At 28.6% G+C, this 27,290-nt stretch overlaps 1 protein-coding gene across 5 annotated transcripts; it reads right to left on the minus strand.

The window, feature by feature from the left end:
* Positions 1-159: 159 nt before the first annotated feature.
* Positions 160-27,290, minus strand: LOC136973786 (E3 ubiquitin-protein ligase rfwd3.S-like). 5 transcript variants are annotated; one of them, XM_067268549.1, is made up of 11 exons: positions 27,228-27,290; positions 13,887-14,205; positions 13,123-13,208; positions 12,950-13,052; positions 12,645-12,823; positions 9,464-9,659; positions 9,235-9,392; positions 7,004-7,207; positions 1,127-1,313; positions 868-1,053; positions 160-790 (listed from the first exon to the last, which is right to left on the minus strand). In XM_067268549.1, the coding sequence occupies exons 2-11, from the start codon at positions 14,184-14,186 to the stop codon at positions 632-634; spliced, it is 1,758 nt and encodes a 585-aa protein (XP_067124650.1). In that variant the 5' UTR covers positions 14,187-14,205; positions 27,228-27,290; the 3' UTR covers positions 160-631. The 5 variants fall into 5 exon arrangements, with proteins under 5 accessions (XP_067124650.1, XP_067124649.1, XP_067124647.1 ...); XM_067268548.1 differs by having other exon boundaries at positions 13,887-14,280; XM_067268546.1 differs by having other exon boundaries at positions 13,887-14,372.

Below are 27,290 nucleotides of genomic sequence, written 5' to 3' on the forward strand. Positions count from 1 at the left end.
TAAACAATATAAATATTGTCATAGTTTGTCATTTCACGTAACTGCTGCCAAAATAAATATGTTGTTACTGTGACTAATGTGATTGCAACTATACTTTGTTTCAAATAAAAATGTATGAAAAGCTGCAAGTCAAATTTAAAAAAAAAACCAATTGAAGACTTATATTAGAAAATAATTTAATAAGTTATCAAATACAATTACTTGATAGTTTACCAAATTTCTGTAAGCAAATGTCACATACATATCACATACCATAACTAACATGTATGGTAGCCAATAAATGAATAAAAATATTTTACAATAATAAAAAATTATTTCATTTTATTTCTAAAGGGTTTTAAAAACATTTTATAAAGTATAAATTATTTTTATTCAATTTTAATTCTGGTGAGAATAATCCCGAAATACTGACTTTTTTATATACAAAGCATTTTCTAACTTTTACAGAAAAAGCAATTGTAAAGCAGAGAAATTAATGCACAGATGCAGATATCTATTTACAACTTTTATACAATACAAATATCAAAATGTGATTGAAATAATTTTCAGAATTTTTGTGGGAAGACCATAATTATTATACATAATAGTTTCAAATTATTTATTTACAAAAATTTCCATAGATAAAATAGTTTTAGACATTTGTCCACTTATACAGACGTAATGTCTTTTCTGTTAGTGTACCAAGGAAATAATTCTGATCCAGTCGAAAAAATTGGACATCCAAAACTGGAGGATCGTTAACTTTTAATTGTTGAAGTTTCACCCCATTGCAAGCATCCCAAACTAGAGCCTTTTAACAATAAATTTGATTGATTAATTCTAAATATTTTCGAAATAGCATATTTTTGAAAATTGATAAATTCTTACCGCTTGTGCTCTTTCATCTCCAGCACATGCCAAAATGCAACTTTCATTCTTCGGATGTAGGAAGAGACTTGATTTAGAAATCTGCACTTGGCTATCTCCACCAGCAAAACTTTGTACAATATTACAAGTACAAATGTTTTCCACATCTGAACTGCTGCTACTTTCATCAACGGCTAATTCACAGAGCTTTGAGAAAAATCAAATTTAAATATTGTTAAATTACTATATAATGTATCAAAATAATCAAAATTATATTTACCATATGAGTAACTGATGCATGCTTTCCGGACGGACGACAAGACACTAAAACATGACCAGTTCCTGGTTCGTAACTCAGTGAAGTAAAACTACCTTCTAATGGTAGTGGATGAAGCCTATAATCTGATTCTCTTTTCATTTCATATAGACAGCAAGTAGATAACTGCCCACTCAATAACCCATTCAAACTGAAAAATAAATCAATGCAATTAATAATAATTATAAAATAATAACAACTGTGTGAGAGCCCGGATTTGAGGATAAATGTTTGAACAAAATTTATGTTGAAATGTATGAAAACTTACTATACTTTTTCCCATGATTATTAATTGTAAAAGATATGATTATATCTCTCAATAGAGTCACTTCCCTTTCCCAGGTGACACATCGAATGTTTCACCTGGGAAAGGGAAGTGACTCCATTGAGAGATATAATCATATCTTTATAACCTACGATCGAAATTCAACCATTGGCTCTGACTTATAACTTTTCCAAATAAGGGCATAAGAAGAAACTGGAAGGACCCCCTAATAAAAAGAAAGGGATTGATGACAATCACAGGCCATTCATCATCATCGATAGTTCACCATATTTCCCACTAGTGTTCTTACCCAAACTTTTTGGATACCGCTTAAGCCGTCGCCCACATCTACTTGTTTCAAGACATCAAGAGACTTGCACTTTTTTGACTCATCACAGATACTAACGAACCACCTGGCAAATCAAAAGTTCATTGATTCACCAATACTCTGATTCCCAAAGGAACCAACCCCGATTTAACTAAGGTATTTATCAACTCATGGACTATTGTGAACTCTCTCACGGTCAGGGCCCACGATATTAACAATAATAGCTATCTTGTAGAGATCCTTATAAACTTAGCACTTAGTAAAGATCCTTAAATAACTTATGTACAGTAATGTAAAATGCATATGTCAGTAAACAGGTATTGTTTAATGTTAAATTTGTAGTTGAGAGCACTTCTTCCAGCGACTGACTCTCAACCCTTCTCCATCCCAAGTCCAAGCACCCACCCACACACACGACTGCTCATGCAAAATGATCTTAATGGTTACAGTGATTTCTGTGTCCATTGTCCAGTGGTGTCAGTCCTGATGTGGCATCAAAGGTGCTGACCCTTCGGTCCCGTGGTGCAGAAGCATAGAGGAGCCATTTCACGCATTGTCACAACTGTATCATTTAAAAAATTATATTTGATTTGAAGCTTAAATTATCATAATAAATCTTAGATTGTAGTGAATGAATGAAGAGCCATAACATAACCCAACTTAATCATTGAAATTCAAAATAAAAGACAAAACTTCCCAGCTACAGAAACTAAAGTACATTTTTTTCTCATTATGTTCAATTAAAAAGTAATTATATATAATTATAAAAACTGTAAATATAAGATCTAATAAGATAGTATTTTCTGTATAAGATTGCATAGTTCATAAAATTATAATTACCTTTTTGTATAAAATGAAATTTTCAATTTAACATTACAAATTAAAAGTTTAATTAAATTGTTTTGCAAAAATTTTATAAGAATTTTTAATTTGGTATTCTATTAAACATACGACTCTATCTCTATTAGACTTTTCTCTCTACAGCAACATATTAAAAGTGTGTTTAAAACCTTGCTTTTTAATATAATGTGAATTTTGCTTTTTTAAGCAAAATTCACATTACATTCACAAATGCTGTAATTGAAACACATCTTTATAAAATTCAAAAATCATTTTATGCTTCCACTAATAATAATGGAAATGAAGCCAAATTTTAATAATTTTTATGATTACAAGTTTTAAAAATTAGAACCAACTACTGCAATGTAATTCCAGATCGAATACATACAATAACAGTGGACAAATGTGGCTCCCACTGAAATCCAATTTTATTTTTTATTTCAGAATATTTTTTAATTGCACAAAAATTTTTTAATATGATAGAACTTTTTATCATACATTTTTATTACTTATTTTATTACAAATTATATCACGTATGTATGTACTACACATACTGTATGTACTATTTTCAAATATATCGGCAAACTGTACATTAATGACATTTACCAAATCTTATAAAAATTACTACATGCACATATGGAGTGATCAAGAGTACATTTATGATTTGTGCAATTTTGTGGTTGTATATTTCAGTGATAGTTTTCCTATCAGCTGTGTTCAATTTCATATTTTTTCAAAAAATCTCTAAGTAGACTGTTTTATTTAGTAAACAGTCTATTCTAGACTTGTTTATGATGTGTAATTTTTCCACAGCATTGGGGCAAGCTTTCTAAAGACATAGGTACAAGTTTAGAAAATTATTTTAATTGTTTATAATTAATGCATTTAAGAGTTTCATTTTTTTTAAACAATTACATAAAAATGACTCTTGAAAATAAAACTGGAAAGCATTTGCTTGATTTTGGTTATGTTGTTTCTATTTTTAGTAGTAAATTATAACAAAACAGACATTTAAGAATCAAGAAAATATCAACCAAAAATAAATATAGTCCAAAATTGCTTTAATTATTCTAAATTGTTGTTATTCTTGTTTTATTTTAAGAAGCCCTGTTTCTTCGACAATTTGTGGCACCATTTATGAATCTTTTAAAACAAAAATTAATATTTAGACATCTTTATTTTAATTATTTATTATATTTACTTATCTTTGTTTGAATTTCAGACTTTGGAAATAAATTTATTTATATTTTTTGTTAATATGACCTCAGAAAATATCAAAAAACAAAAATACGAACAAGTAAATAGAAGCTTTCAGAAAGAATGGGTAGAAAAATTTGCTTTTATTGACAATAATGGAAAGGTGTTGTGTTTTATTTACAAAGTTACAGTTGCAAACTACAAACTAAGCATTATATTTTTTATGCTTAGTTAAGAAATTATATTTTTTCTGAAATACAAACTAAGCAATTTATGTCGACATTACAAAGTAAGTCATCCCCACTTTTAAACTCAATATCCACTCAATTCAAAATTGCAAGCAGAAATACTTAAGTCATTGCAATCAGGTCTTCATAAGGACTCCTGTATTCTTTTAGTCACAAAAGATAACAGAGCCAATGAAGTTAGTTTTTTGATAGCTTGGAATATTGCTCATGCCAAACGTCCATATGGAGGAGGAGAATTTATTAAAAGAAACTTGAAGGAAGTGGTTAAAGTTTGGATTCAAATAACACAAAACTGCATAAATTGATCACATTAGTTTCTATGTCATACCATACAATTGAGTGTTGTATTAGTGAAATTAATAAAAATGTTGAAAATAGTTTGATATGTAATTTGAAAAATTGTACAGCATTCAGTTTAGCTCTCAACGAGTCTACAGACATTTAGGATGATCCAATTTGGCTGTTTTGTCTGTTAAGTATCTGCAGACATAAATGTGAAGAAAGAAATGTTAGACCTACTAGCTCTTACTGAAACAACTCATGATATCGATGTCAAAAATGAATTTGATGAAGTAATGAACAGGTTTGAATTGCCTCATGATAAACTTGTAAGTGTTGTGACTGAGGGAGAACAACAGGGAAAAACCTAGGTCTTATTGGTCTTTTAAACAACAATCCTAAGTTCCACATTTTGTACATCTTTAATGCATAATTCACTGCGAGCATCTCATAACAAAGTACTTAAAATACAAAAATGTGTGTTTTGCAGATTGTGAATTTAATTAGAACAAATGCCAAAACACATTGTCAATTTAAGAACTTTTTAGAAGGGTTAAATGACAAAATAGATGAATTGCTCAGTGATCTCTTATGGTCTATTGTAAGATGGCTGTCAACTTACAATGTTTTGAGCCATTTTGTGGAACTCCTAAATCCTATCATAACATTTTTAAAAGGAAAAAAAAAATACCCAGAATTAGAAAATGAAACTTGGCTTTCTGACTTCATGTTCCTTACAGACATCATGGAACATTTGCAAACACTTAATTTGGTTTTACAAGGAAAGGAAAAAGTGATTAGTGATTTGTCACAAACTGTAATTAGTTTTGAAGCTGAAGTTTGGCTTTTTGTGCAGGATCTTAAGTCCAGAATATTTAGTCATTTTCCATTAGTAAAAGCTTATATAATTAATATTAAAAAAGAAAAATTGGAAGGATTGCAAGTTGAATTCAAATGTAGGTTTGAAGATTTAAAAAGTTTTAAATCTACATTTGCATATTTTGTGAACCCATTTATTTGTGATATTATTGAAGATAGATTTCCAATTTCTGAAATAATACTTGTCGAAAAAGTGGCTGGGGAAATGGAGTTATTAGAGACGAAAGAAGATCAGGCATTGCAAATGCATCACAAATTTAGTTCTCTAATTGAATTTTGGAAACTTGTGTCAATCAAAATATCCACACTTAAAGAAAGCTGTTTGCCATTTAATTTCAATTTTTGGTACAACATATTGCTGTGAATCGTAGTACTCCACAATGAGGTTCATGAAGTCGAAAAATCATTCACAATCGACAAATCAGCATCTCACAGAACTGCTGCAAACATCTTTAATGAATTATATGCCAAATTTCAAACATTTGACCAAAGGTCTCCTTTAAATGTGATACTTTTTTAATGAATATTTATTATTATATTTTTTTTTATTATTAAAATTTTGAAATAATTATTTTGTATTTTAATTCTTTCTCTTAATTAAAAGTTCTTATATATATACTTTATACAGCACTTAAAAACTTGTATACAATATGTCATCATATTAATTAAGTTAAATAAAATTTGACTATATGTATCTATTTTTGTGTACTTAAATAATATGGTTGGCTGTTTACAATATATGAAAAACCAACCTGAGGCTCTCATTGACCTCGTGTGTTCACCTGACATATAATATAAAAAAATTAAGTTACTCCAGTTTTAAAACAGACATGGATTTTATGGATACTTTACACAGACATGGAAAATAGAATTTTTAAGAATAACTAAAATGTTACTTTCAAATCAGTTTAAAATTTATAGAAATATTCAAGGAAAAATGAAAGTTTCTTTGAAACTATTTTACAACTAAAGATCAAAACTGGGATCTTGCACCTGGTTCTATATGAATGTCTTCAAATAAGAAAAATATATTCTACTCAAGTTATCAAAACATTTGTGTAATTTGCAAAGTATATTATTCTAACTTTAATACCTAAAATAACACACTTAATAGAAGAGGAAATTAAAATTCTTTGCCAACTGCTTTTTTCTTGAAATCTGAAGGTTATTTCAGAATTTCAAAATATACATTTGAAAGCCCAGTTCATGCCCTATTTTCCAGTTTCCAAAACTGGCCAAACATGTCTCCTATTATGCACAAATTTTTTGGATATGTCTCTCATAGAATGTATTTGGTTGTTTGTGATGACAGTCAAACTGCTGTCTTCACATTGTCATCACTTCTAAAGCAATACTAACACTTCCTTGAGGAAACAAAAAGTAATTAATTATTACATAAAGTCTCATAATTAAATATGAATTTGAATTTGATTCATTTTAGAAGAGCATCAACTGAAGCAGCTCAAATTGTATAAGAGTGAAAATGCTTTGTAATTAATTAATTTAGTTCAATATTGTCTTTTAAAGAAAATGTTTAGTATTGTAGATTATGTTATTGTGTTTTTCTCTGTGAGATATTCAGTAATATTGATGAATACTTTGCAATAATTAAAGTAATTAAATAGCAAAATCAGTAAATATACAACACATCTATATCATACATCAGCAAGCACAACTACAAATTAATTCTAAATTTTACTTAAAATCTAACTCAAATTGTTTTTTTTCCAATAAATTAATACTTTATTTCACAATCATTATTGAAAAATCACAATGGTAATTCTGTAATAAAATTAAATAAATACCTGGAACCAGAATTTAACTGTTTCTGTATGTACTGAAGGCCTATAACAGGTGATTTCATTCCAACTGCTGGAAGTTGAGATATATAACTATTGGTCATCCTTGTATCAAATTGAAAAATACTACCATTTTTCAATCCTGCAAAAAATTGATTAGGATCATCCTTGCTCCAAACACAACTCCAGGCTTCAAGTGGTAATGTATAACTAAAATTGTTTAAAATATTAATTAAATATATTTAAACTTAATTATATAAAAATATATCTAAATATAACAAAATATTCAAACTTAAAAATTTGGTTACATTAATCGATTAAAAAAAAATAATGTGCTTTCAAAATACAATAATATTTTCAACAATTCAACAATATTCATGCAAATTCTTTACAGAATTTTATTAAAGTAAAAGTTTTCTTGTTTAACTACAGAAAATACTTATTACTTCAAAATTCAAGGAACAATATGAGCAATTATTTATAAGCACAATGCTGGGCTGCAACTTTTAATTTATTTAATTTAAAATATATGCTCTCCACCCCAAATTAGTAGTGTCTTGCCCCTGTATATCATACTTTTCCTGTTAACAATAGAGTTGTGCCAGTCACCTATCTAACTCCTTTCAGGGAAAAATTTTTCAATTGAAACAACATGACTTCCATTGCAAACTGGAAGTTTGTATATAGTTAATCGAGGCCTCCTGCCCCTATGCTTTCCATATCTGGTCTCAATTTTCATCTATCTAACTTCATTCTCAAGATTACAGAAGATCAGCCAGGCAGATGGACAACAGTGGGAATTTATAAATCTACAATTTTTTCAAATTGCAGCCCAATAATCTTGACTTCAAATTATCTGATATTTACATATTTCTGTACAATATGCCAAATGCCACATAACTGAGGTAATTTATTAAGCAAATGAGAATATAGAGAATGCTACTTTCATTCATTAATTATTAATAATAATATGAATAAACTGAAGGTAAAGAGCACATGTTTGGCAAAAACCTCACAGGTAAAGTTACTAGATAGGCTTTATAAAAAGTAAAGCATAACCCTTGAAATGTAGCCCAAAAAGTAATAAGTTGCCCAAATCTAGTAGCATAGAGCCATATAAACATCTCAATCTGCTACTTATAACCTAATCTCGTAACCCCGAAACCCAGCTGTATTTTATGAGATAAGAGAGAAAGGGGAGTCAATGAGTAAGATGATATCTGAAAATAAATTACTGTAAAAGCAAAGCCAAATTGACCAGATTAGAGTTGTTAGTGGTCTATTATTTTCTTATAGTATGGAGGCATATAATCTTAAATCTAAACATACGAGTTAACATAAGCATATCACAGTTCAGATAGAATTATCTCAAAGTATAAATTTATACAGACACTTAAAATATATTATTAAGCTAGCAAATTACTTAGAATATTGCTATCAACAAAAATCTATTAGTAAAAAAAGTGCCACCTTAAGAAAAGATTATAGATCATAAAATTAGCAAATAATTAAATTATTCTATTTTTTATAAAAAGCAAAATATCTGAAAAGACCATAACATAATCTTGTAAAATGTTTAAATACAATTAATGTGATGGCAGGATGACTGAGTCGCAAGCCTACTACTCTGAAGGATCTGGAATCAAATCCATATGGGTTGAAAAAGCCAGAACTTTTTTGAAGATTGCAGTCCATCTGGATATGTTCAGTCCTATCCTTTGCCACCCAGCCATCCCATTGAGGGCCTGGCTAAGCCCATAATAACCTTGCTGAAAAATCAGGTCATCCTAGTGCCCAAAGGGCAGACAGAGTTAAAAACATATACAATTAATGAGTTTTACTGTAAACAGCAACGTGAAATTGAAGTATTAAGTAAAAACGGAAACACTAAATGATACATTTCTTATAACAAATAGTTATTCACAGCACAAAAATATTCAAAAAATTCTAAGCATTAAACTAATTTTTAGACTTATAATATTTATCAAACATATGCTTATTTCTCTTTATTATTTAAACAATTATTTATTTTAAAACCATGCAAAAAGCTTTCATAAAATACAAAAACTTAAAAAATAATTTTTAATTAATAATTCTGCAAATTTTATATTAAATTTAATTTAAAACAATAGAATTTTTATTAACACTGTGAATAAGATAAAACTGAAACTTAAAATCTTCAGTTCATTTGATTTAAAATAGTTATGCTGTTTAAGAATTGTTAACGTAGCACTTACGACTGAACAATGCTATTACTCAAAACATTTGTTAATTTTATTGATCGATCCATAGAAGCTGTTAGCACCAAAGTATCACTTCTGTGAAAGGCAATATCTTTAATTGGTTTTTGATGAATGCTAACAAATTCTGAAACTCTAAAGTCCATAGTAGAAATCTATAAAACATAATGAAAATGTTATTATTAAATAACAAATGAGAAATTTTTCTTCTTGCTATTTAACTTACTTTTTTAATTCCGAAACCTGGAAATAAATTATTAACACTTGGCTGTGAAACAATTAGCATATTTAATATATCACAAGATGTAAGAACTCTACAGCCACCATCTTTACATAAATCTAACGTTTTCTCTAAAACAAGTGATATTATTGAAGAACTTTGTGATGCTAGTATATCTCGTTTATCTATCCTGTTAGTTGCTCTATAAAAATAAAATGTATTTAATAAAAGAAAAAACTTTATTTATTTAAAACATAGCATTTATAACTATCATTTAATATAGTAGTTAAGTTTCTATAAAAATTTTAGATAGTGCAAAATCATGTTATGTGACTATTAGAACAAAGAAAAAAGTTTCATAATAGTAATAACTACACAAATTCACAAAGTGTAATACATATGACGAATAATATGCATTCATTTAATTTTTATTTCCTTCTCACTACTAAACACAGTCAAATATGAACATTTTCTCTGTTGCAAAATATCTGTGCCTTGAGAACTTTCTTCTGTACCATCTAGATTTTGTTTTTCTTCTGCTCTCTTTAAAAAAACCATAATCTGAGTTGTGTGTTCTTGCTTGGGAAAGCTTTATAAATTTCATGGTATGTAGCTAACAATTTTAAAAATTCTTTTAAACTTTGCATTCCTTTAAGCTGAAGGATTTACATTCAAAAAATAAGGTTCTAATATTCTACTTACTCAGCTGTTCATCCATTTCTGTATGCTTGTTTGTATAAAATTTGAAACCTCAGAATTGTCATCTGCACTATCATCCTATAAATTAATTTTGATTTACATCTCTGATGTCATTCCACAAATTCCACTTGGCAGCTTTTTTCCACCAGTAATTCTTAAATATATTTAGTTATCGTATCATCAAAATGTTCCCTTCCTACTATTTAAAAAACATGATACAAACATACATACTAATGCCTTATAAGTTTGTTTTTTAAATACATTTACATCTGCACCACAACCTTTAGTAAAAAGAAGTTCTACTATTGCACTGATTCCCTTTTCTGCTGATTTGGTCAAATTTCCTAAATGAACTAACTTTGGCCAAATATTTTTCCAACATACATTAAATGTTGATGACTTTACTTTGAGCAATGAAACTATGATTTTAACAGTCTATAACTGAAAAATATTTTTTTCATACTTCTATCATTTCAATAAATTTTAAATTAATTTTTTCCAAAACCTAATGATCTTCTCATGTAATGAGTTTTAATAGTAGATATGACACCAAGATTCATTAAAAAAATCCAGCAATGAGTTGCTTAAATTTTCCGGCAACATTTGGTAACACCATCTGTTATCATATTTTATTATTAAAATTTTTAAAATATTTTTAGCTATTATAAAATGGCAAAAAGCTTAATTTTGAGGGTAGGGGAGGGTTTTATAATAAATTGTAAATGCTAATAACAAGTAAAATCCTCATTAAGTTTGACCCTACTGGAGATACACATGAGCCCCATTATCTCCCCACTCCCATCTTTTAACCACCAAAATTACCACTACTACCAATCGTCCTAATAAATGAACCTCCCTGCAAAATTTCAAAAATTTTCAACAAAAAGCACAGGAGTATTTAAGCTTCAAACAGGATAAACAAAATCGTTTCCTCCCACACAATACACTAACATCCATACATAAAGAAAAACCTCCAAATGATTTTGCATTTCTCGAGTCCTTTCAAGGTGTCCTGAGTGCAAAAATGTAAAAATCTTTGGGGAGAGGTCATTTTTTGACCGATTGTAATATTTTCCCTCTGTTATATATATAAGCTGGAAAAGTAATAAATAAATAGAAATACTGAATAATTATAACCAACATATCAGGAAATTTGCATAAAAGCTTGAAAATACCATGGTTATGTGAGATTTGTCATAATTCCCTAACTACATTAGAACAAAACCATATTATATGAGTACAGTGCTATATGGGAGTTGCCTGTATTTAAATGGTGTATATTAAAATTTTACACATATACAGAGTGATTTAAAAATAAAGATAAAACTTTATGGGTTGGTCAATTATTAGATTTACAGTAAAAAATGTTAATACACCCCTGTCAGATTCTCAAATATAACTGAATTGCAGAGAAAAATCTTTATTTCAAACCATTCACAGTTTTAAGTCTAGTTAGTACTGAAAAACAACAAAAGAAATAATTTGCCTGCTGTCATTATTTACAAAAGTGTTAGTTTTGTTTGTTTTGCTGCAAAAATGTATTAAAGATTCAAACAACTTCTTGATGAACAGTACATGTTCTTATTATCCATGAATGTGAAACTTGTACAGCTAGTGAAGGCAATCACTTTAAGCATCTCTTGAAAATTTAATTTTTCTTTCAGTGTTAATTAACTAAATGTAACTTGTTTCTAAACTAATAAATAGTGACTGTTTGTATTAGTTACTGTTGAAATAGTAAACAGATTTGAAATAAAGATTTTTCTCAAAAATAACCAAGTTACAGAGCTGGGTTATTTTTGAGAATCAGACAGGAGTATTTTAACATTTTTGCTGTAAATTAAATAATTGATCATCATGTAAAGTTTTATCCATCACTTTTGAATCCTGTATATGTAAAGTCGTATATTATTAGTTATGTCAGGGGTTTCCAAACTTTTTCTTGCATTGACCCTCAAACAGAAAATATTCTTTTCAATTGACCTCCCTAAAATTTTTATTTTCCAATATTTTGCAAAAAATATCAAGTAAATTATTAAATCAGTTAATGAATTGCCCACATGATTTACATTATTCTTACTTCAAAATTATCTGAAATTCTTGAAAAAGCACAATAAGTATCTGATTTTCCCATCAATCCTCAACTGACCCCTTCCAAAATTTCATTGATCACAGGAATCAATATTAACCCCATTGGGAATAATATACCACCATTGTGTTATAATATAACCAAGTTATATTATAACATAACACATTTTGCAATTTTTACACTAATTAATTTTATCTGCATGTAATGTAACAGATTTTTAAAAAAGTCTAAATGATCTTAATAAAGTTTGATTTTATTAAATATATATATTATAAAGAATGATATTAAAATATTATTCAGAAGTCAGAATAAATACATTAAAAACTTGTTATAGATTAAATCATAAAACAGTTTTGAAAAATAGTAAAAAATAAATGATTTTTAATTTATAAAACTTACTTTGATGCTTGAATCCACTGCTTTTGTTCCATTAATTCTTTTTTAACTCTTTCACATTCTTGAAGTACCATTTGATATTTTACTTTGATTTGTGCAACTTCCAGCTCAGCTCTTCTTCTCAATTCTTTTTCCTTTTCTAACATTTTAAGAGCTGAATCTCTTTCTGAAGTATCTAAAACCTGTAGTATTAAAATACTAATTAAAAAATATTTATATGATATAATTTTTGATACTCAAATTTGCAAAGATTTATTATAATATATATAATTTAGTAATATCTTATATACAAAAACAAAAAGTATCACCTTCAAGCTCTTTGCAAATATTGTTCTGAAATCTGCCCGTTTAGCTGGAGCATTACATTGTGGACATTTTGATCCTTGGCCTTTCAACCATTTATCTATACAACTATTTTATTCCATTAATAAAAATATAATTAATTTTAATTTAGATAAAAAATTATTCAACCATTATTTACCTGTGACCATATAAGTGACCACATTTTAAAGAAACTAATCTATGACGACCCGAATTTGTCCATAATTCGAAACATATTGAGCATACCTGTATATAAATATTTATTTATAAATATATATTAAAAAATTTTTAAATTAATAATTTTTATAGCATTTTATATTATATATATTTCAAATATTACACACTTTAAATTTTAAATTCTACATTTAAATGTCTTTAATTAAAACTTTAAATGAACATACAGAATGTCCATAAAGTTCATCTCTTTTAAGAAAAACAAAGCTATATAGAAAACATTCAAATAATAATCATATAGAACAAATACCTATAAATGCACACTTAAAGTTTGATTTTCTACTAAACACATCAATTTCTCTGTAGAACTCAAACTTTTTTATAACCTTAGAATAGCGTTATTTGTTTCCAGATTTTATATTTTCCAACTTTTTCATGAAGTTCCAAGCAAACCTTAAAAAACTTCAATTTTACTTATCTATTACAACACAGCAATTGTGAAGTAATTCCATTATGATATAAAATGTGTCCTGGAATATTGTATTGCTGAACATATTGTGCAATATTGTATATTTGAAGTCTGCTTAGATATTGATGTAGTTATGTAAAAATCAAAGTTTAAGCTTTCAATAAATACATATCTTTTATTTAATAATTATTGAAATTTCTTTGTATAACTTTGTTTTCTTAAAATAGTCATGGACCTATACTCTATACTTTTTATTTACTTCATTTTGAAATAATTCTTACTTGTCCATCATCATCAGCACCAGGAGAAACGGCAGTGTTCGATCTTTTAACTAATGATGGTGTGGTAAGAACTTCTTTATTCTGAGTTGAAATATTTTCTGCTCTTGTTACTGAAGTCATTACAGGTGAAGCATCACTTTGTTCTTCATTTATTTCACTAGGATCTTCATTAACTTCTTCTGTGGGTACTTGAGGATTCTCTTCCGGTTCTGCCTCTACAAGCATTGGTTCGTCTACATCTGACAAACTTCTTTCACTTTCATGGTCTGGAGTTGGAATATCATTCTCTGCAGAGGACATATCTGACTCAAGAGCATTGCTTGACTCAGAATTAGAAAATGAGTCAATTTCTTCACTATTATCTTCACTAATACTAGAATATACCTCACTATCGCTTGAATCAAACAGATCATAAAAATCAGAATCAAGATAAACACCAAAGGGAAATTCTGCATCCATAATAAATTAATTATTCAATTGCAGCTTCTACGAAAAATCAAAAATCATATCTCAGTTTTCAAAAATTTAATAGCTCTGAATGAATTACTTTTCATCAATTTCTTTTGACAAAACCAGTTTATGCAATAATTTTGCATAAATTGGTTCTCTATAAAATAAATTAATGAAAGTTTTCTTTATTGAAATTAATTTTTTGTATTCAATACTCCTTTCATCATTAAATTTTTAAAATATTTGATGAAAGTATATGTGCATATGTATAGACATACACAAACACATATATATTTTAAATTTCACATTCACACAAAGAAATGTTAGTATATAAATTTATTTAAGAATTTGATTGAAACTAATTTTACTTCACTTTCATTAATATACTGTGAAGTATTGATTCTAGCATTTAATTTAGAATATTGCTTGCATATATATAAAGAAAAGGATACTAAAACAGCAATTAATAAATCATTCTACTTATCATGGGTTCTTTTGTAACAAATATTAAAAAAATGCATTTATTCTAACAGTTTTTGTAAAATATTTAATCTCAAACTTGTATAAGCCACAGACTGTAAAATAGTATATTGTAGCAGTCTGAACTTTTTTACACTTTACTACTGTTGATTTTTATATTTATAATAGCACGTGAGCTTTGCCAGATGACATCTGCAACTATTAACTGTAAGTCATTCTTATACAAGAAACTATTCATCAAGAATATCCTGCTCTAAAATTTTCCTTACATATCCTCTAGCTAAGACAAAAATCCAAAAGTTGGTCCTATATTTTTTTAAAAAATTTTTTCAATTTCTTATTAGGAAGTAGCTTATCGAATATGTAATATACAGATTATAAACAGTTTGCTAGAATGTAACAAACAGCATTAACTACATTCCTTGGAAATAAACCTCATTGTTGGCAATATATCTCATTGTCACAAAAGTATTTTTCATCAATTCTTATTTGTAAAAAAAAAATATTAATTAATAAACATTATATTAGAATATTTTTTCAGGATTGCTTATTTTAAATTTTTGAGTTTTTGCAAGCCATTCAGCATTACAGGAGGCATGTTTCAAACACTATCTCTTGAAAGAGTTCTCTTAACAACTCGTGATTCAACTCTTGAATTTTTTGTTCATAGGGAAAGGGCCTGTAACTCTAGCAGGATGCTGATGTTATATGGCAGAAATAAAATCCTGCAAAATGACTTAATAGCCAAAAATGTCAATCCATCTAATAATGAATCAAAGTTTTTCAGAGATGTAGCAAATTTTCTATAAGTGATTAATTAAAGCGACCAGATATATATCAAACAAAACAAACATTGTATGACATTTATTATTAATCATATTGATACTCAGCATAAAGTTATACTGAAATTATCATTAAGACAAAAAAATATAGATGAAATGATGAATACTATTTAATACATATAAAAATAACAAATAGTTATATAAATATATCTTATATATTGTGTATTCTACATTTACAAAAACTAAAAAGAAACTTAAACTACACAATAGTTAACCTTATATTTGATATTGTTTGATTAATATTCATTATAGACAGTCACGAAACCTTCAGTTTAGATTCAATCCAAAAAGTGTCTTCCTCTACTTTATAATTATTTTCTGCTGTACCAGTTTGTATTGAATCATATCCTTCAATGAGGGAGAATATATACATTAATAATACTAATAAATATGATGGGTATGTATGTGTTTACATATATATATATATATATATATATATATATATATCAATATATATATAATGTATATAATATATAATCAATATATATATATATATATTATATATAATAATCAATATATATATAATTTTAAACCACATTTTCATTATATAATTTGACAGCTGACATTTTAAGGCTTATTTGTAAGACATTTTGTTTGATTCTGTACAATTGTTTTTTTTCGGTGATCCATCAAATTTGGAAAATCGAAAGTATCATTTTCAGCATATTTTGCTTTTTTATAACTAAAAAATCAAAATGCTGTTCAAACAAGAAAAAAATTGTGGTACATGTTTGGAGATGTGTTGAGAGAAAGACAGTGCCAAAACTGGTTTACAAAATTGCGTTCTGGCAATTTTAATATCGAAGATACACCACATTCTGGATGGCCATTTGAAGCCAATAAAAACAAAATAAAGATACTGATTGAAGCAATCTGTCGTATAACAACACGTGAAATCACTAAGAGATTAAATCTGTTAAATTGAACCGTTTATTATTACTTAAAACGAATTAGTTTCGTTTCAAAGCTCAATATATAGATTCCACATGTTATTAAAGGGAGATGCTCTCTATGGTGGGATTTTAAAGAAATTTTTTTTTGAGCTTTTACCAGACAATTTAACAATTGATTCGAAAGTGTACTGCCATCGAGTAAACAAATTGAGTAATATTATCAAACAGAAAAGGCCAGAATTGATCAACAAACAAAGTGTAGTGTTTTACCATGATAATGCCAAATTTCACACAAGTTTGGTAACTCATCAGAAACTGTTATAGCTTAGATGGGATGTGTTATCACACCAACATATTCACCAGATCAGGCACACTCAGATTATTACTTGTTCCAGTCTATACAAATTTTTTTAACTGTAAGACATTTACTTCAAATGACAATGTCAAAAATCACTTGGATCAGTTTTTTGTAAACAACGATCAAAACTCTTATGAATGTGAAATCATGCTACTACCAGAAACAATGACAACAAATATTTGACCAAAATGGTCAATATATAATTCAATAAAATATTTATTCATTATAAGAATATTGCGTTTATTTTTCTATGGAAAAAACAAAATTACTTTCCGAACAACCCAATATAAACATGAACATTTTTAGAAGGATATAAGATAGCATCATCATATTATATGGTGGTAGATCTAAAAAACGTGACAAAAAGGGCACTTAATATAAATAATTATATTGCTATTGCTATCTTACATCCTCCTAAAACTGTTCATATTTTTATAGAAACTTTTAAAAACTTAAATTTTAAAAAAAGTGTATAAAGTTATGTAAAAATATTTGTGAGTATTTTAAATGATTAGTTTAAACTCTCCAAAAAACAACAGAGAAATCCCCTACCCTGAATTTAGCAATACATAAGAATTATATATATACATATAGGAGGATAGGCTGCAGTTTGCCTTCCCTGATAGTTTCTCCTAAGAAATAGACAGTTTGTTGCATTAGTTTGCCTATTGCTGCTGTATATCATTCTATATCAGTACAGGATAATAAAAAATAGTATATAACAACATAAATAATATATAAAAATCATTCCTAGAAACTCAAAAATATACCATTTAATATTTTTTGGTGTTCTAAAAATATTAAAATTAAAATAATCTTTTTAAAATTTTTTGTGAATTCCTCTTTTGTATGAATAAACTATCAAAAAGAGATAGTTTATTTACACAGTAAATTAACTAATAGTAAAATATTATTTAAAAATAAAGTCAAATACTATATAAAATGTTTTACTTCAGAATTTACAAGGATAATTTCACAAAACATTTACAAAACTAAAAAACAATTTAAATTAAAATTGTTTAAATTATATTCTTATATTGCTAGAAAAATTTAGACCGAATATTTTAAATATAATTTAAACAATTTTAATTTAAATCAGCAGTTCTCAACCTGTGGGTCGTGACTCCTTTGGGGGTCGAACAACTCTTCCACGGGGGTTGCCTAAGACCATCAGAAAACACATATTTCCGATGGTTTTAGGAACTGAGACACCACTCCTCTATCCGTCTCCAAGCAGGTCCACCCACATACAAGTACCCAGTGTGATGACATCATCGCACCAACCCCATCACATATACCCCATACAAATACAGGTGTATGTGACATGGTTGGCACCATAATGTACTTATGCGGACCATTCACACGTGTAGAGAGCAGCTACTGTGTAAAGAGCAGTTGCTCTGTTAAAAGCAGCAGTATTGGAAGTAAAACTACACTTCATGAATTATAATTACTGGGTAAATGTAAAATCATGTACTGTAAAATCATCAACTACTGCAAAAAAAATATCTGTACCATGGGAACTTAATCTGGATGCAGATTGGTCTTTTTACATTCAGCTGTGGTTGATGTGAATACTACCCTCTTGTGATAGTAACAGGTATGTAAAAAAACAATACAGAGAATGGTAAATCATAGGAAACTAACTATGCCATGTATCATCTTTTGTATTATTAAAACTATTGTTATATATTATTTTCATTAGCAAACCATCCCATGACAATGGATCGTGTAGAGAAGAACATTAAGAAAAGAAAATATAGTGAGGATTTTTTACAATATGGTTTTACTTCAATAATTACAGCAGGAATTGAGAAACCGCAATGTGTTATTTGTTGTGAAGTTCTATCAGCCGAATCTATGAAGCCGAAAAAACTAAAACGCCATTTTGATAGCAAGCATCCAAGCTTTGCCGACAAGGATACCAACTATTTTAGAAGCAAAGCTGATGGACTGAAGAATGCCAGACTTGACACTGGTGGCAAGTACCACAAACAAAATGTTTCAGCCATTGAAGCTTCATATTTGGTGGCACTCAGAATCGCCAGAGCTATGAAACTTCACACAATTGCTGAGGATTTACTGTTGCCAGCGCCAAAGACATTGTTCCAATTATGGTCAGAGATGAATTTGTTACGAAATTGAGTATAATTTCCTTATCTAACGACACTGTCACAGAAGAATAAATGACATGTCTGCTGATATTCTTGATCAGTAATCCAGGAAATTAAATCTGCTCCACTTCCAATATTTAGTATCCAGCTTGATAAATCTACAGACGTTGCAAACTGTTCACAGTTACTGGTTTACATGAGGTAAATTAATTATGGAGACTTTAAAGATGAATTTCTTTTTTGCAAACCTCTTGAAACAATAACTACTGCACATGATGTATTTGACACAGCTGATTCATTTCTGAAAGAGAAGGTTTATTGTGAAAAGGTTAGTGGTATTTACACAGATAGTGCTCCAGCTATGCCAGGATGTCAATCTGGATTTCAACGTTTGGTACTGAACAAGTCACCAAAAGTCATCGGAACTCACTATATGATTCATCAGTAAATATTAGCAACCAGCATGCTGCCACAAGAGTTACAAGAAGTAATGAAAAGCATCATAAATTCTGTCAATTTTGTAAAGGCAAGCACTTTAAACAGTCGACTGTTTTTGCAACTGTGCAACGAGTTGGATGCGCCGAACAATGCTCTGCTACTTCACACTGAAGTAAAATGGTTATTGAGAGGAAAAGTTTAAAAACGTGTTTTTGAGCTCCATGATGAACTCAAAACATTTTTTAATCAGAAAGTAAGACCGCAGTTTGAAGCACTTTTCAGTGATAAAAGTGAACTGCAGAAAATAGCTTATTTGGTTGACATCTTTGCCATCTTGAATGAGTTAAATTTATCACTGCAAGGACCAAATGCAACATGCCTCAATTTGTCTGAAAAGATCTGATCATTCCAAATGAAACTTCAGCTTTGGCAAAAAAAATTCGATGAAAATAAAATTTACTTGTTGCCTACCTTATCTGCTTTCTTTGAGGAACATGACATTGAACCAGACAAAAGGATTACAATGATAATTTCTGTGAAGAAACACTTGCACATGCTTGCAGACGAAGTTTCATCATACTTTCCAAATCTACCTGACACCCCATTTTCATTTGCCATAAGCCCATTCACAGTCAAAGTTGAAGATGTTCCTGAGACAGCACAAGATGCACAATTGCTGTTAATAAGTTCATTGAACTTATTAACACCAATGCAGCAAGAACTGATTTCTTTACAATGCCAGTTACAAATTTCTGGACCAAGTGTATATTGCAGTCATATCCTGTTCTGTCTGAGACTGTGTTGCGCATTCTTCTTCCATTTCCAACAACATATCTTTGTGAAACAGGGTTTTCCAGCTTGTTGATTATCAAGTCTAAATACTGAAGTAGACTTGTTGTGGAAGATGATCTTCATTGTGCTCTTGAAAAGACTTCCCCAAGAATCTCTGATCTGGTGAGAAAGAAGCAATCTCAACTTTTGCACTGACATTGGCTTTTTACACATACTATCAGAAAATGTAGCAATGTAGTTTACTGTTGTTATTAAGACTGTTACCCATGCTACACCATGTTACAAAATTTCATTTATTTGTAATTAGAAATAAATATTTCACAATATATAATTACATATTGTTTTTGTGATTAATCACTATGCTTTAATTATGTTCAATTTGTAACAATGAGAATACATCCTGCCTATCAGATATTTACATTATGATTCATAACAGTAGGAAATTACAGTTATGAAGTAGCAACGAAAATAATTTTATAGTTGGGGGTCACCACAAAATGAGGAACTGTATTAAAGGGTCACAACATTAGGAAAGTTGAGAACCACTGATTTAAATGTAAGGAACTGAGTCCGAACGTTAATTTTTATTTTATTATTATTTCTGTTTTATTATCTTTTGTTTGGGGTTTATGTTTATTTAGGACGAAGGTTCCCCACCACTCTCTTGTTAGTAATGAAAAATGAAGATAAAACAACTCATGGAGAAATAAGCGCCGTAGGAAAAATCTTGCGCACTTGCGCTGCCCAGCGGAAGTAACAGTCCGCAGAAAAAAAAATGGAGGGGGAGTCCCCACAATCACTAGTAGAGAAATACTTGATAAACCGTCTTAAACATCCCAGAAAATTATGATAAATATTTTGTAAATGGTTTATACGCTTTGTCGGAAACTTAAAGCTGCCAGAAAAGAAAGTTAATGTTAGCAACTAAGTATGTAAATAAGGGGAGTAACCCAGCTCAAGTGTGACGTCACCTCACAGTATAAAACCCGTACATTAACCGAAGAAGGAGAGGTGAATTCCAAATCGAGGCGACTGTGAGAGCGAGGTAGATTCGAAAGCGAAGTATTTTCTGATAGAAGTCCAGATTGATAATTGGACGATCCAAGGTGCTAAAGAGGAGTTCGATTGACGATTTGACAATATCGAAAGTATTGAGGAAATAGTTTTCTTCGTATAGTGAGGTGACGGATAGACGTTTAATTAGTAATGAGATTTTGTTCATAGTTTCTAAGTATTTGATTGTCGAATATTCAAAGGGGAATTACTATTAAGTTAAGCTAAGTAGCTAAGTTTATTGTCGGGTTGACTTGTTGATTTTCGTTAACAAATTTTGTTTGGATTATTGATATCTGTACGTAGTACATTCTAGTTGCTAATTAAATATATTTGAACTTTTGATCTGACTTGATATTTATCGTTATTATTACTAATTTTTCGGTGCACGCTTAAAAGCCCAAACCTGGCAAACTAATCTCGAATCCGCGTAAAGTACCCGTTAGGTTAACGGAAGTTTCACCGATCGTAATTATAGTCGGTTTCCTAAGATACTAAAATTAAGTACTTTACATAAATTATTTAAATTATATTTAAAATATTCGGTCTAAATTTTTCTAGCAATATAAGAATATGAATACGTGAAATTATAACTCAAACTAGTTACAAATATAATTTTGTTTATCCTAATTTGTAATATTCCATAATACAAATTAGAATAAATAAAATGATATCTTTTGGCCTTAGAAAATTTCAATAATATATTAACTTCTTTTCATGTTATTTTTTAATTAAATTGTTAAATTAATTTGGTCTAAAAATTGGCAAATATCTTGTATATTAATAACTAGAAGTTTATTTTAAATTAGATTAATTTATAAACAGCTAAAAGAAAAATCAACCAAATGTTTTAATGTTAGGAATTCATGTTTTGACTTTTCTTACATAAATTATTATTGTTAAATACAGCAAGTTCTCACGTACATTGTTTTTTTCTGCATCATGGTGATTATTTACATTTATCATTGTTGAATTTTCATTATAAATAGTAAAACTAATTCTTTGAGATGGGAAATAAATGCTAGAAGTTGTCAACACAACTCAATAAGAATAATATTAATCAAATTATATCTTGCTTGTATCATTTAGCCTATAGTACAATTGTTTTCATTATACAGTTTTTGTGTTTTTACTTAATGTTGCAGTTTCGAAGAACCTATCTATATCATTAAGCGAGAACTTGCATATACAGTAGACCCCCTATAACACAAGTTCATATAAGATGGATTCATATAACACGGCAGAAAAATTGCAATCATGTTCATATAACATGCTAAAAGAGGCTCATATAACACGGTAAAAGAATGAGACAGATTGTCATGGCCGACTCATGTCTTGACAGGATTGGTTGAATCTGGATCAACAGTGGACATTACACAAACTGTTGAGTTTAAACGAGCAGCGAACCTACTAAAAAACATTTATTATTCAACAGCCACAAAAATTATATTTCTATTAATGATGTCTCCAAAGTTCAGCAAATTTTTCGCAGAAAGAACAACTTATCAGGAAGCACGCATCCGCCGTTCGATGAGCTGCTCCGCAATGAAAACAAGCTTAAGCAATGGTGCCTTTGAACAGTGCACACTCAGTAAGTATTCCTACAATTTTTTGTTTATAGCATAATTTATATGGATTATTCCCAAAAAATTATACGTGTTTTGGAAATGTTCAGGTCAAATTAGTCTAGAATCGATTAATTTTATGGAAGAAAACTTTTCAAACAGTTGTACCCCCTAAACTGCACAAGTGCTGGGCTGTGAACGGCTCATGTATTTGTAAAATCTAAGTGACTCATACAACACAAAATTCATATAACACGGAACGTATCTACACAGTAGATACGTTCCGTGTTATACGTTCCGTAAATTCTATAAATTTCTCACATAAGATATAACACTGATAGTCCACAAAGGCATTAATTAAAATCTCAAGTGACTCATACAACACATAAAATCATTATAACACGGAACGTATCTACTGTGTTATAGGGGGGTCTACTGTATAATGATTTTAATAGTAACTCTAAGTTGTATATTTTTAAAAGCTCTTAAAACCTACTTTGCAATTTCCATCATAAAAATATCAATAGAACTGCTTACTACAATAAATTAGCATGATATCTTTTGATTTATTATCAAATCAAAAAATAATGATATTTATTGTAAACTTAGCATCAGTTATCTATAGTAGTTAATTGTTGCAAATGAAAATATATACAAAGCAAAATACCAAACAAAATAATTGATCAAAGTTTAACATAAATAGAAATTTACTAAAAACAAAAATATAAAATTAAAAATCAAACTTTTATGTTTCTGATTATTACTTTTATTTAAAGAATTTGATTTATATTTACTTATTTTATTATTTACTATGCTGTAGCTATTGTCTACATTGGGCTGCAATTTGAAAAAATTGTAGACCTAGAAATTCCCACTGTCATCTGTATATATGTCCTTCCTTAATCTTAAGAACAGAGTTAGATAAATGAAAGTCAAGATCAGATACGGAAAGTTTAGGAGCAGGAGGCACTGGTTAACTGTATATGAACTTCTGACTTGCACTGGAAGTTGAGTTATTTCAATTAAAATATTTTTCCTGAAAGGAGTTAGACTGGCAAAACTCTATTGCTAGCAAAAAAGTATGATGTACAAGGGCAAGACACTACTAATTTGAAGTGGAGAGCATATGTTTAAAATTAAATAAATTAAAAATATCACTAAAATTTCAGCCCAGCATTGTGATGATATTGCAATAATGAAGTGCTCATATTCTGCTTAGAAATATATAGTAAAAACTCTATATTCTGGTTATGTTCTGAAAAACTGCTACAAATATACAAACTGAATACAGAAAAGAGAAATAGATTGGAAAAATAAGGTTAAGAAGAAATAATGGTCTTTTTAATCATATACTTTTTTTCAATTTTCTAATCTTATTTTATCAATATACTTCTCTTTTCTGTATTTACAGTTTTCATATTTGTAGCAGTTTTTCAGAGTAATTCTGTTACTACATATCTAAACTCTGTCTTTTAACTTCCCAGCTGTTATAACAGAGGGAAAATATAGCAATCTGGCAGAAAAATTATTCCCCAGATTTTTTCTTAATGTATCTATATTATGATTGTTCATTTATGACAAGAGTACAAGAAACCATAGCTGTTAAATTTCCTTGTTGCAAATCATCTACCACTTTAAATTTTGTCTTCAAGAAATACCACTTTGGCCTTTTTGACATTTTTCCATTAGTCTTTTTGTTTACGTAACATTGTTAATCTTTAAGAATAAAAGAAAAATTACCTAAAAATTCTCACATAAGATATAACACCAATATCCACAATGCATACTAATATAAAGCATTTACTAATGCTTACTATCCATGTAAGAGATGCTAAAATAATGAAAAACTTTGTATCCATAAATGTGTTCTAACAGTCAACACCATAAAATGTAGTAAAACATATTTAAAATAAAAATGTTAAAAATTATTTAATTATATCTTTTATTTTTGTTTATATCTTTCTTTCATTGTTTCTGTTAATCAATTTTTGAATAGCAAATTTTACCTTTGAAAATATAAAAGAGTTGAAAATGCCAAAGGGCAAATATGTAAAATTCATGAATAAGGAATGTATGAATATGAAGCTTCTATTATTCTATAATAATAATCATTGCACCTGGAACAATTATACATTTCTAAAATCCTGAAAAAAATTAAATATAAAAAGAGCAATTATTTATTGTGACATCATCACAATGCCAGGCTGCAATTTTAAATTAATTTAATTTAAACTATATGCTCTCGACCTCAAATTAATAGTGCTTCCCCCATACATCATACTTTTCCTTTGACAATAAAGTCATGCCAGTCATCTATCTAACACCTTTCAGGGAAAATTTTTGAATTGAAATAACATGACTTCTGGTTTGCATCAAAAGTTCTTATATTGTTAATTGGGGTCTCTTGCCCCTAAGGTTTCCATATCCAGTCTTGTCTTTCATCTATCTAACTCCATTCTCGAGATTAAGGAAGCACAGACAAACAGACGAATGACAGTGGAAATTTATGCCTACAATTTTTTTCAAATTGTAGCCCAATAACTATTATTTTTCTAAGTTGTAATTCCTAAAACACAAATGATTTTCATAAATAATTGCATATTTAATTCAATTCTCAGTGAATTAGTTTATTTAAAAATATATTTTTTTAAATTGTTAAAATAGCTAAATTTAAAAAATATACAATACAGTAAGACCCCGCTTAATGCTGTTTCAGTATTACGCGGTAGTATTGAAATTCCCCGAGATCACACACAGTGTTGGGATCAAGGCGTAATATCAAATTTTAAAGCTTATTATCTGCGGCAGATATTCCGACAACTAATTAATAAAACAGATGAAGCAGATAAATGATCCATTAGAGATTTTTGGAAAAACTAGAATATCATGAATGTGTAGACAACATCAATCTTTCCTTGAATGAGGTGACCGAGAAATGTTTGAAAGGAGTATGGAAAAATGTATGGCCGGAGCTAAGCAAGGATGTTGACACAGAGAATCCATTGTTGATGTCGATGAAATTGTCAAGCTAGCTAATGAAACAGGGTTGGATAATATAAATGCGCAGAATATTGAAGAATTATTGCAAGTTACAACTGGAGAAAGTTTTTCCAACGACGATCTAAAAGAATTAGTAGAACAACAGGTGCATGATGACAAAATTAGCATTTCTGAAGATGAGGAACAAAAGGAACTTTCAACAGATTTTCTAAAAAAAAGTTTAGCCGCTATAACGGAAATTATGGATCAGTTTATACAAAATAATTTCAATTTTGATAGAAGTTCAAAGGCAAGACGAAGTGTCATGGATGCGATGTCTTGCTATCGACAACTGCTTGCTGAACGAAACAGGAAACAACGTTAAATGACTTCTTCACAAAGAAACAAAAAATATCAAATGAGGAAGAACCTTCCTCATCACAAACATAACTTCTTTACTTAAACTTTTTTTTTATTTTCATGAATGTTTTATGAATAAATCTCGATATTAGCAACAAATAAGTCTATAATTAATGTAATAAAAAAGTATTTAACAATAAATGTTACAAAATAAAACTGATAAATTTTCTTATTCTCTGTTCTGTTTCACGTATCCCCCTTATTTACATGTTAAGATGACCCCGTTTAACGCTGTTTCGTTTAGCGCTCTGTCATCTAGGAACGCATCCCCCGCATTAAGCGGGGTCTTACTGTATTCAGAATATCTATAATGTTATTAGTAATCCAAATCTGAAAAATAAATTTTAAAAATCTGTTTTAAATTATGTTTTATTTAATTTTAAACATGATTTAAAAAACATTTCCATTGAACTTGAAACTAATGCTTTAGTTTAAAACTCAAAAGTTCTTCACTGTTTCATTTTATTTTAAACTAATGATTATTTGTTTGCAATCCAAAAAGGACAATTACTTTCACAAAATATTTGTTTTAAAAAATATACTGGAATAATATGACTAGTATTTTCCAAATTTAAATTATTCATTTTTATAAAATTTATAAAAATATACAGAATATTACTTAAAATATTTAGCTATCTGTACTTTTTAAACTAAAATGAAAATAGAAAGACCATTTATTATTATAAACAGCAAATTCTAAATCAATGTAGCATATACTGAAACAAATAATTTTCTATAAAGTAGCTGAATCATATACAAAACAGAAATAAGAAAACATCTTTAAATATGAAATTCATTTTTTCAAATAAAAAAAATCTCATTGTTTAGTTCATATTATCAACAAAATTTGACTTTTTAAATCAGTCATAAAAACTATTTCATTAAATATTATAAACTATCTTATAAATTTAATATATCTTATATTACTATTATATATTAAATAACAAAATTGCTAACCTGCATTGTTTATTCTAATAATATTTGCCATTACTACTTCATAATGTTCACTTAAATTGCTAT

This window comes from Centruroides vittatus, unplaced genomic scaffold, assembly GCF_030686945.1.
Source record: "Centruroides vittatus isolate TY-2023 unplaced genomic scaffold, ASM3068694v2 contig_329, whole genome shotgun sequence".
NCBI classification, from domain to species: Eukaryota; Metazoa; Arthropoda; class Arachnida; order Scorpiones; family Buthidae; genus Centruroides; species Centruroides vittatus.

Excerpts from the sequence above, each read along its gene's own strand:
- LOC136973786 (XM_067268546.1), bottom strand. The coding sequence starts at position 14,345 with ATGGATGCAGAATTTCCCTTTGGTGTTTATCTTGATTCTGATTTTTAT. Across the intron at positions 12,824-12,949 it reads TATTTGCAAAGAGCTTGAAG|GTTTTAGATACTTCAGAAAG; the intron begins GTGATACTTTTT and ends TTAATACTACAG. Across the intron at positions 1,314-7,003 it reads CAGTTAAATTCTGGTTCCAG|TTTGAATGGGTTATTGAGTG; the intron begins GTATTTATTTAA and ends TTTATTTTTCAG.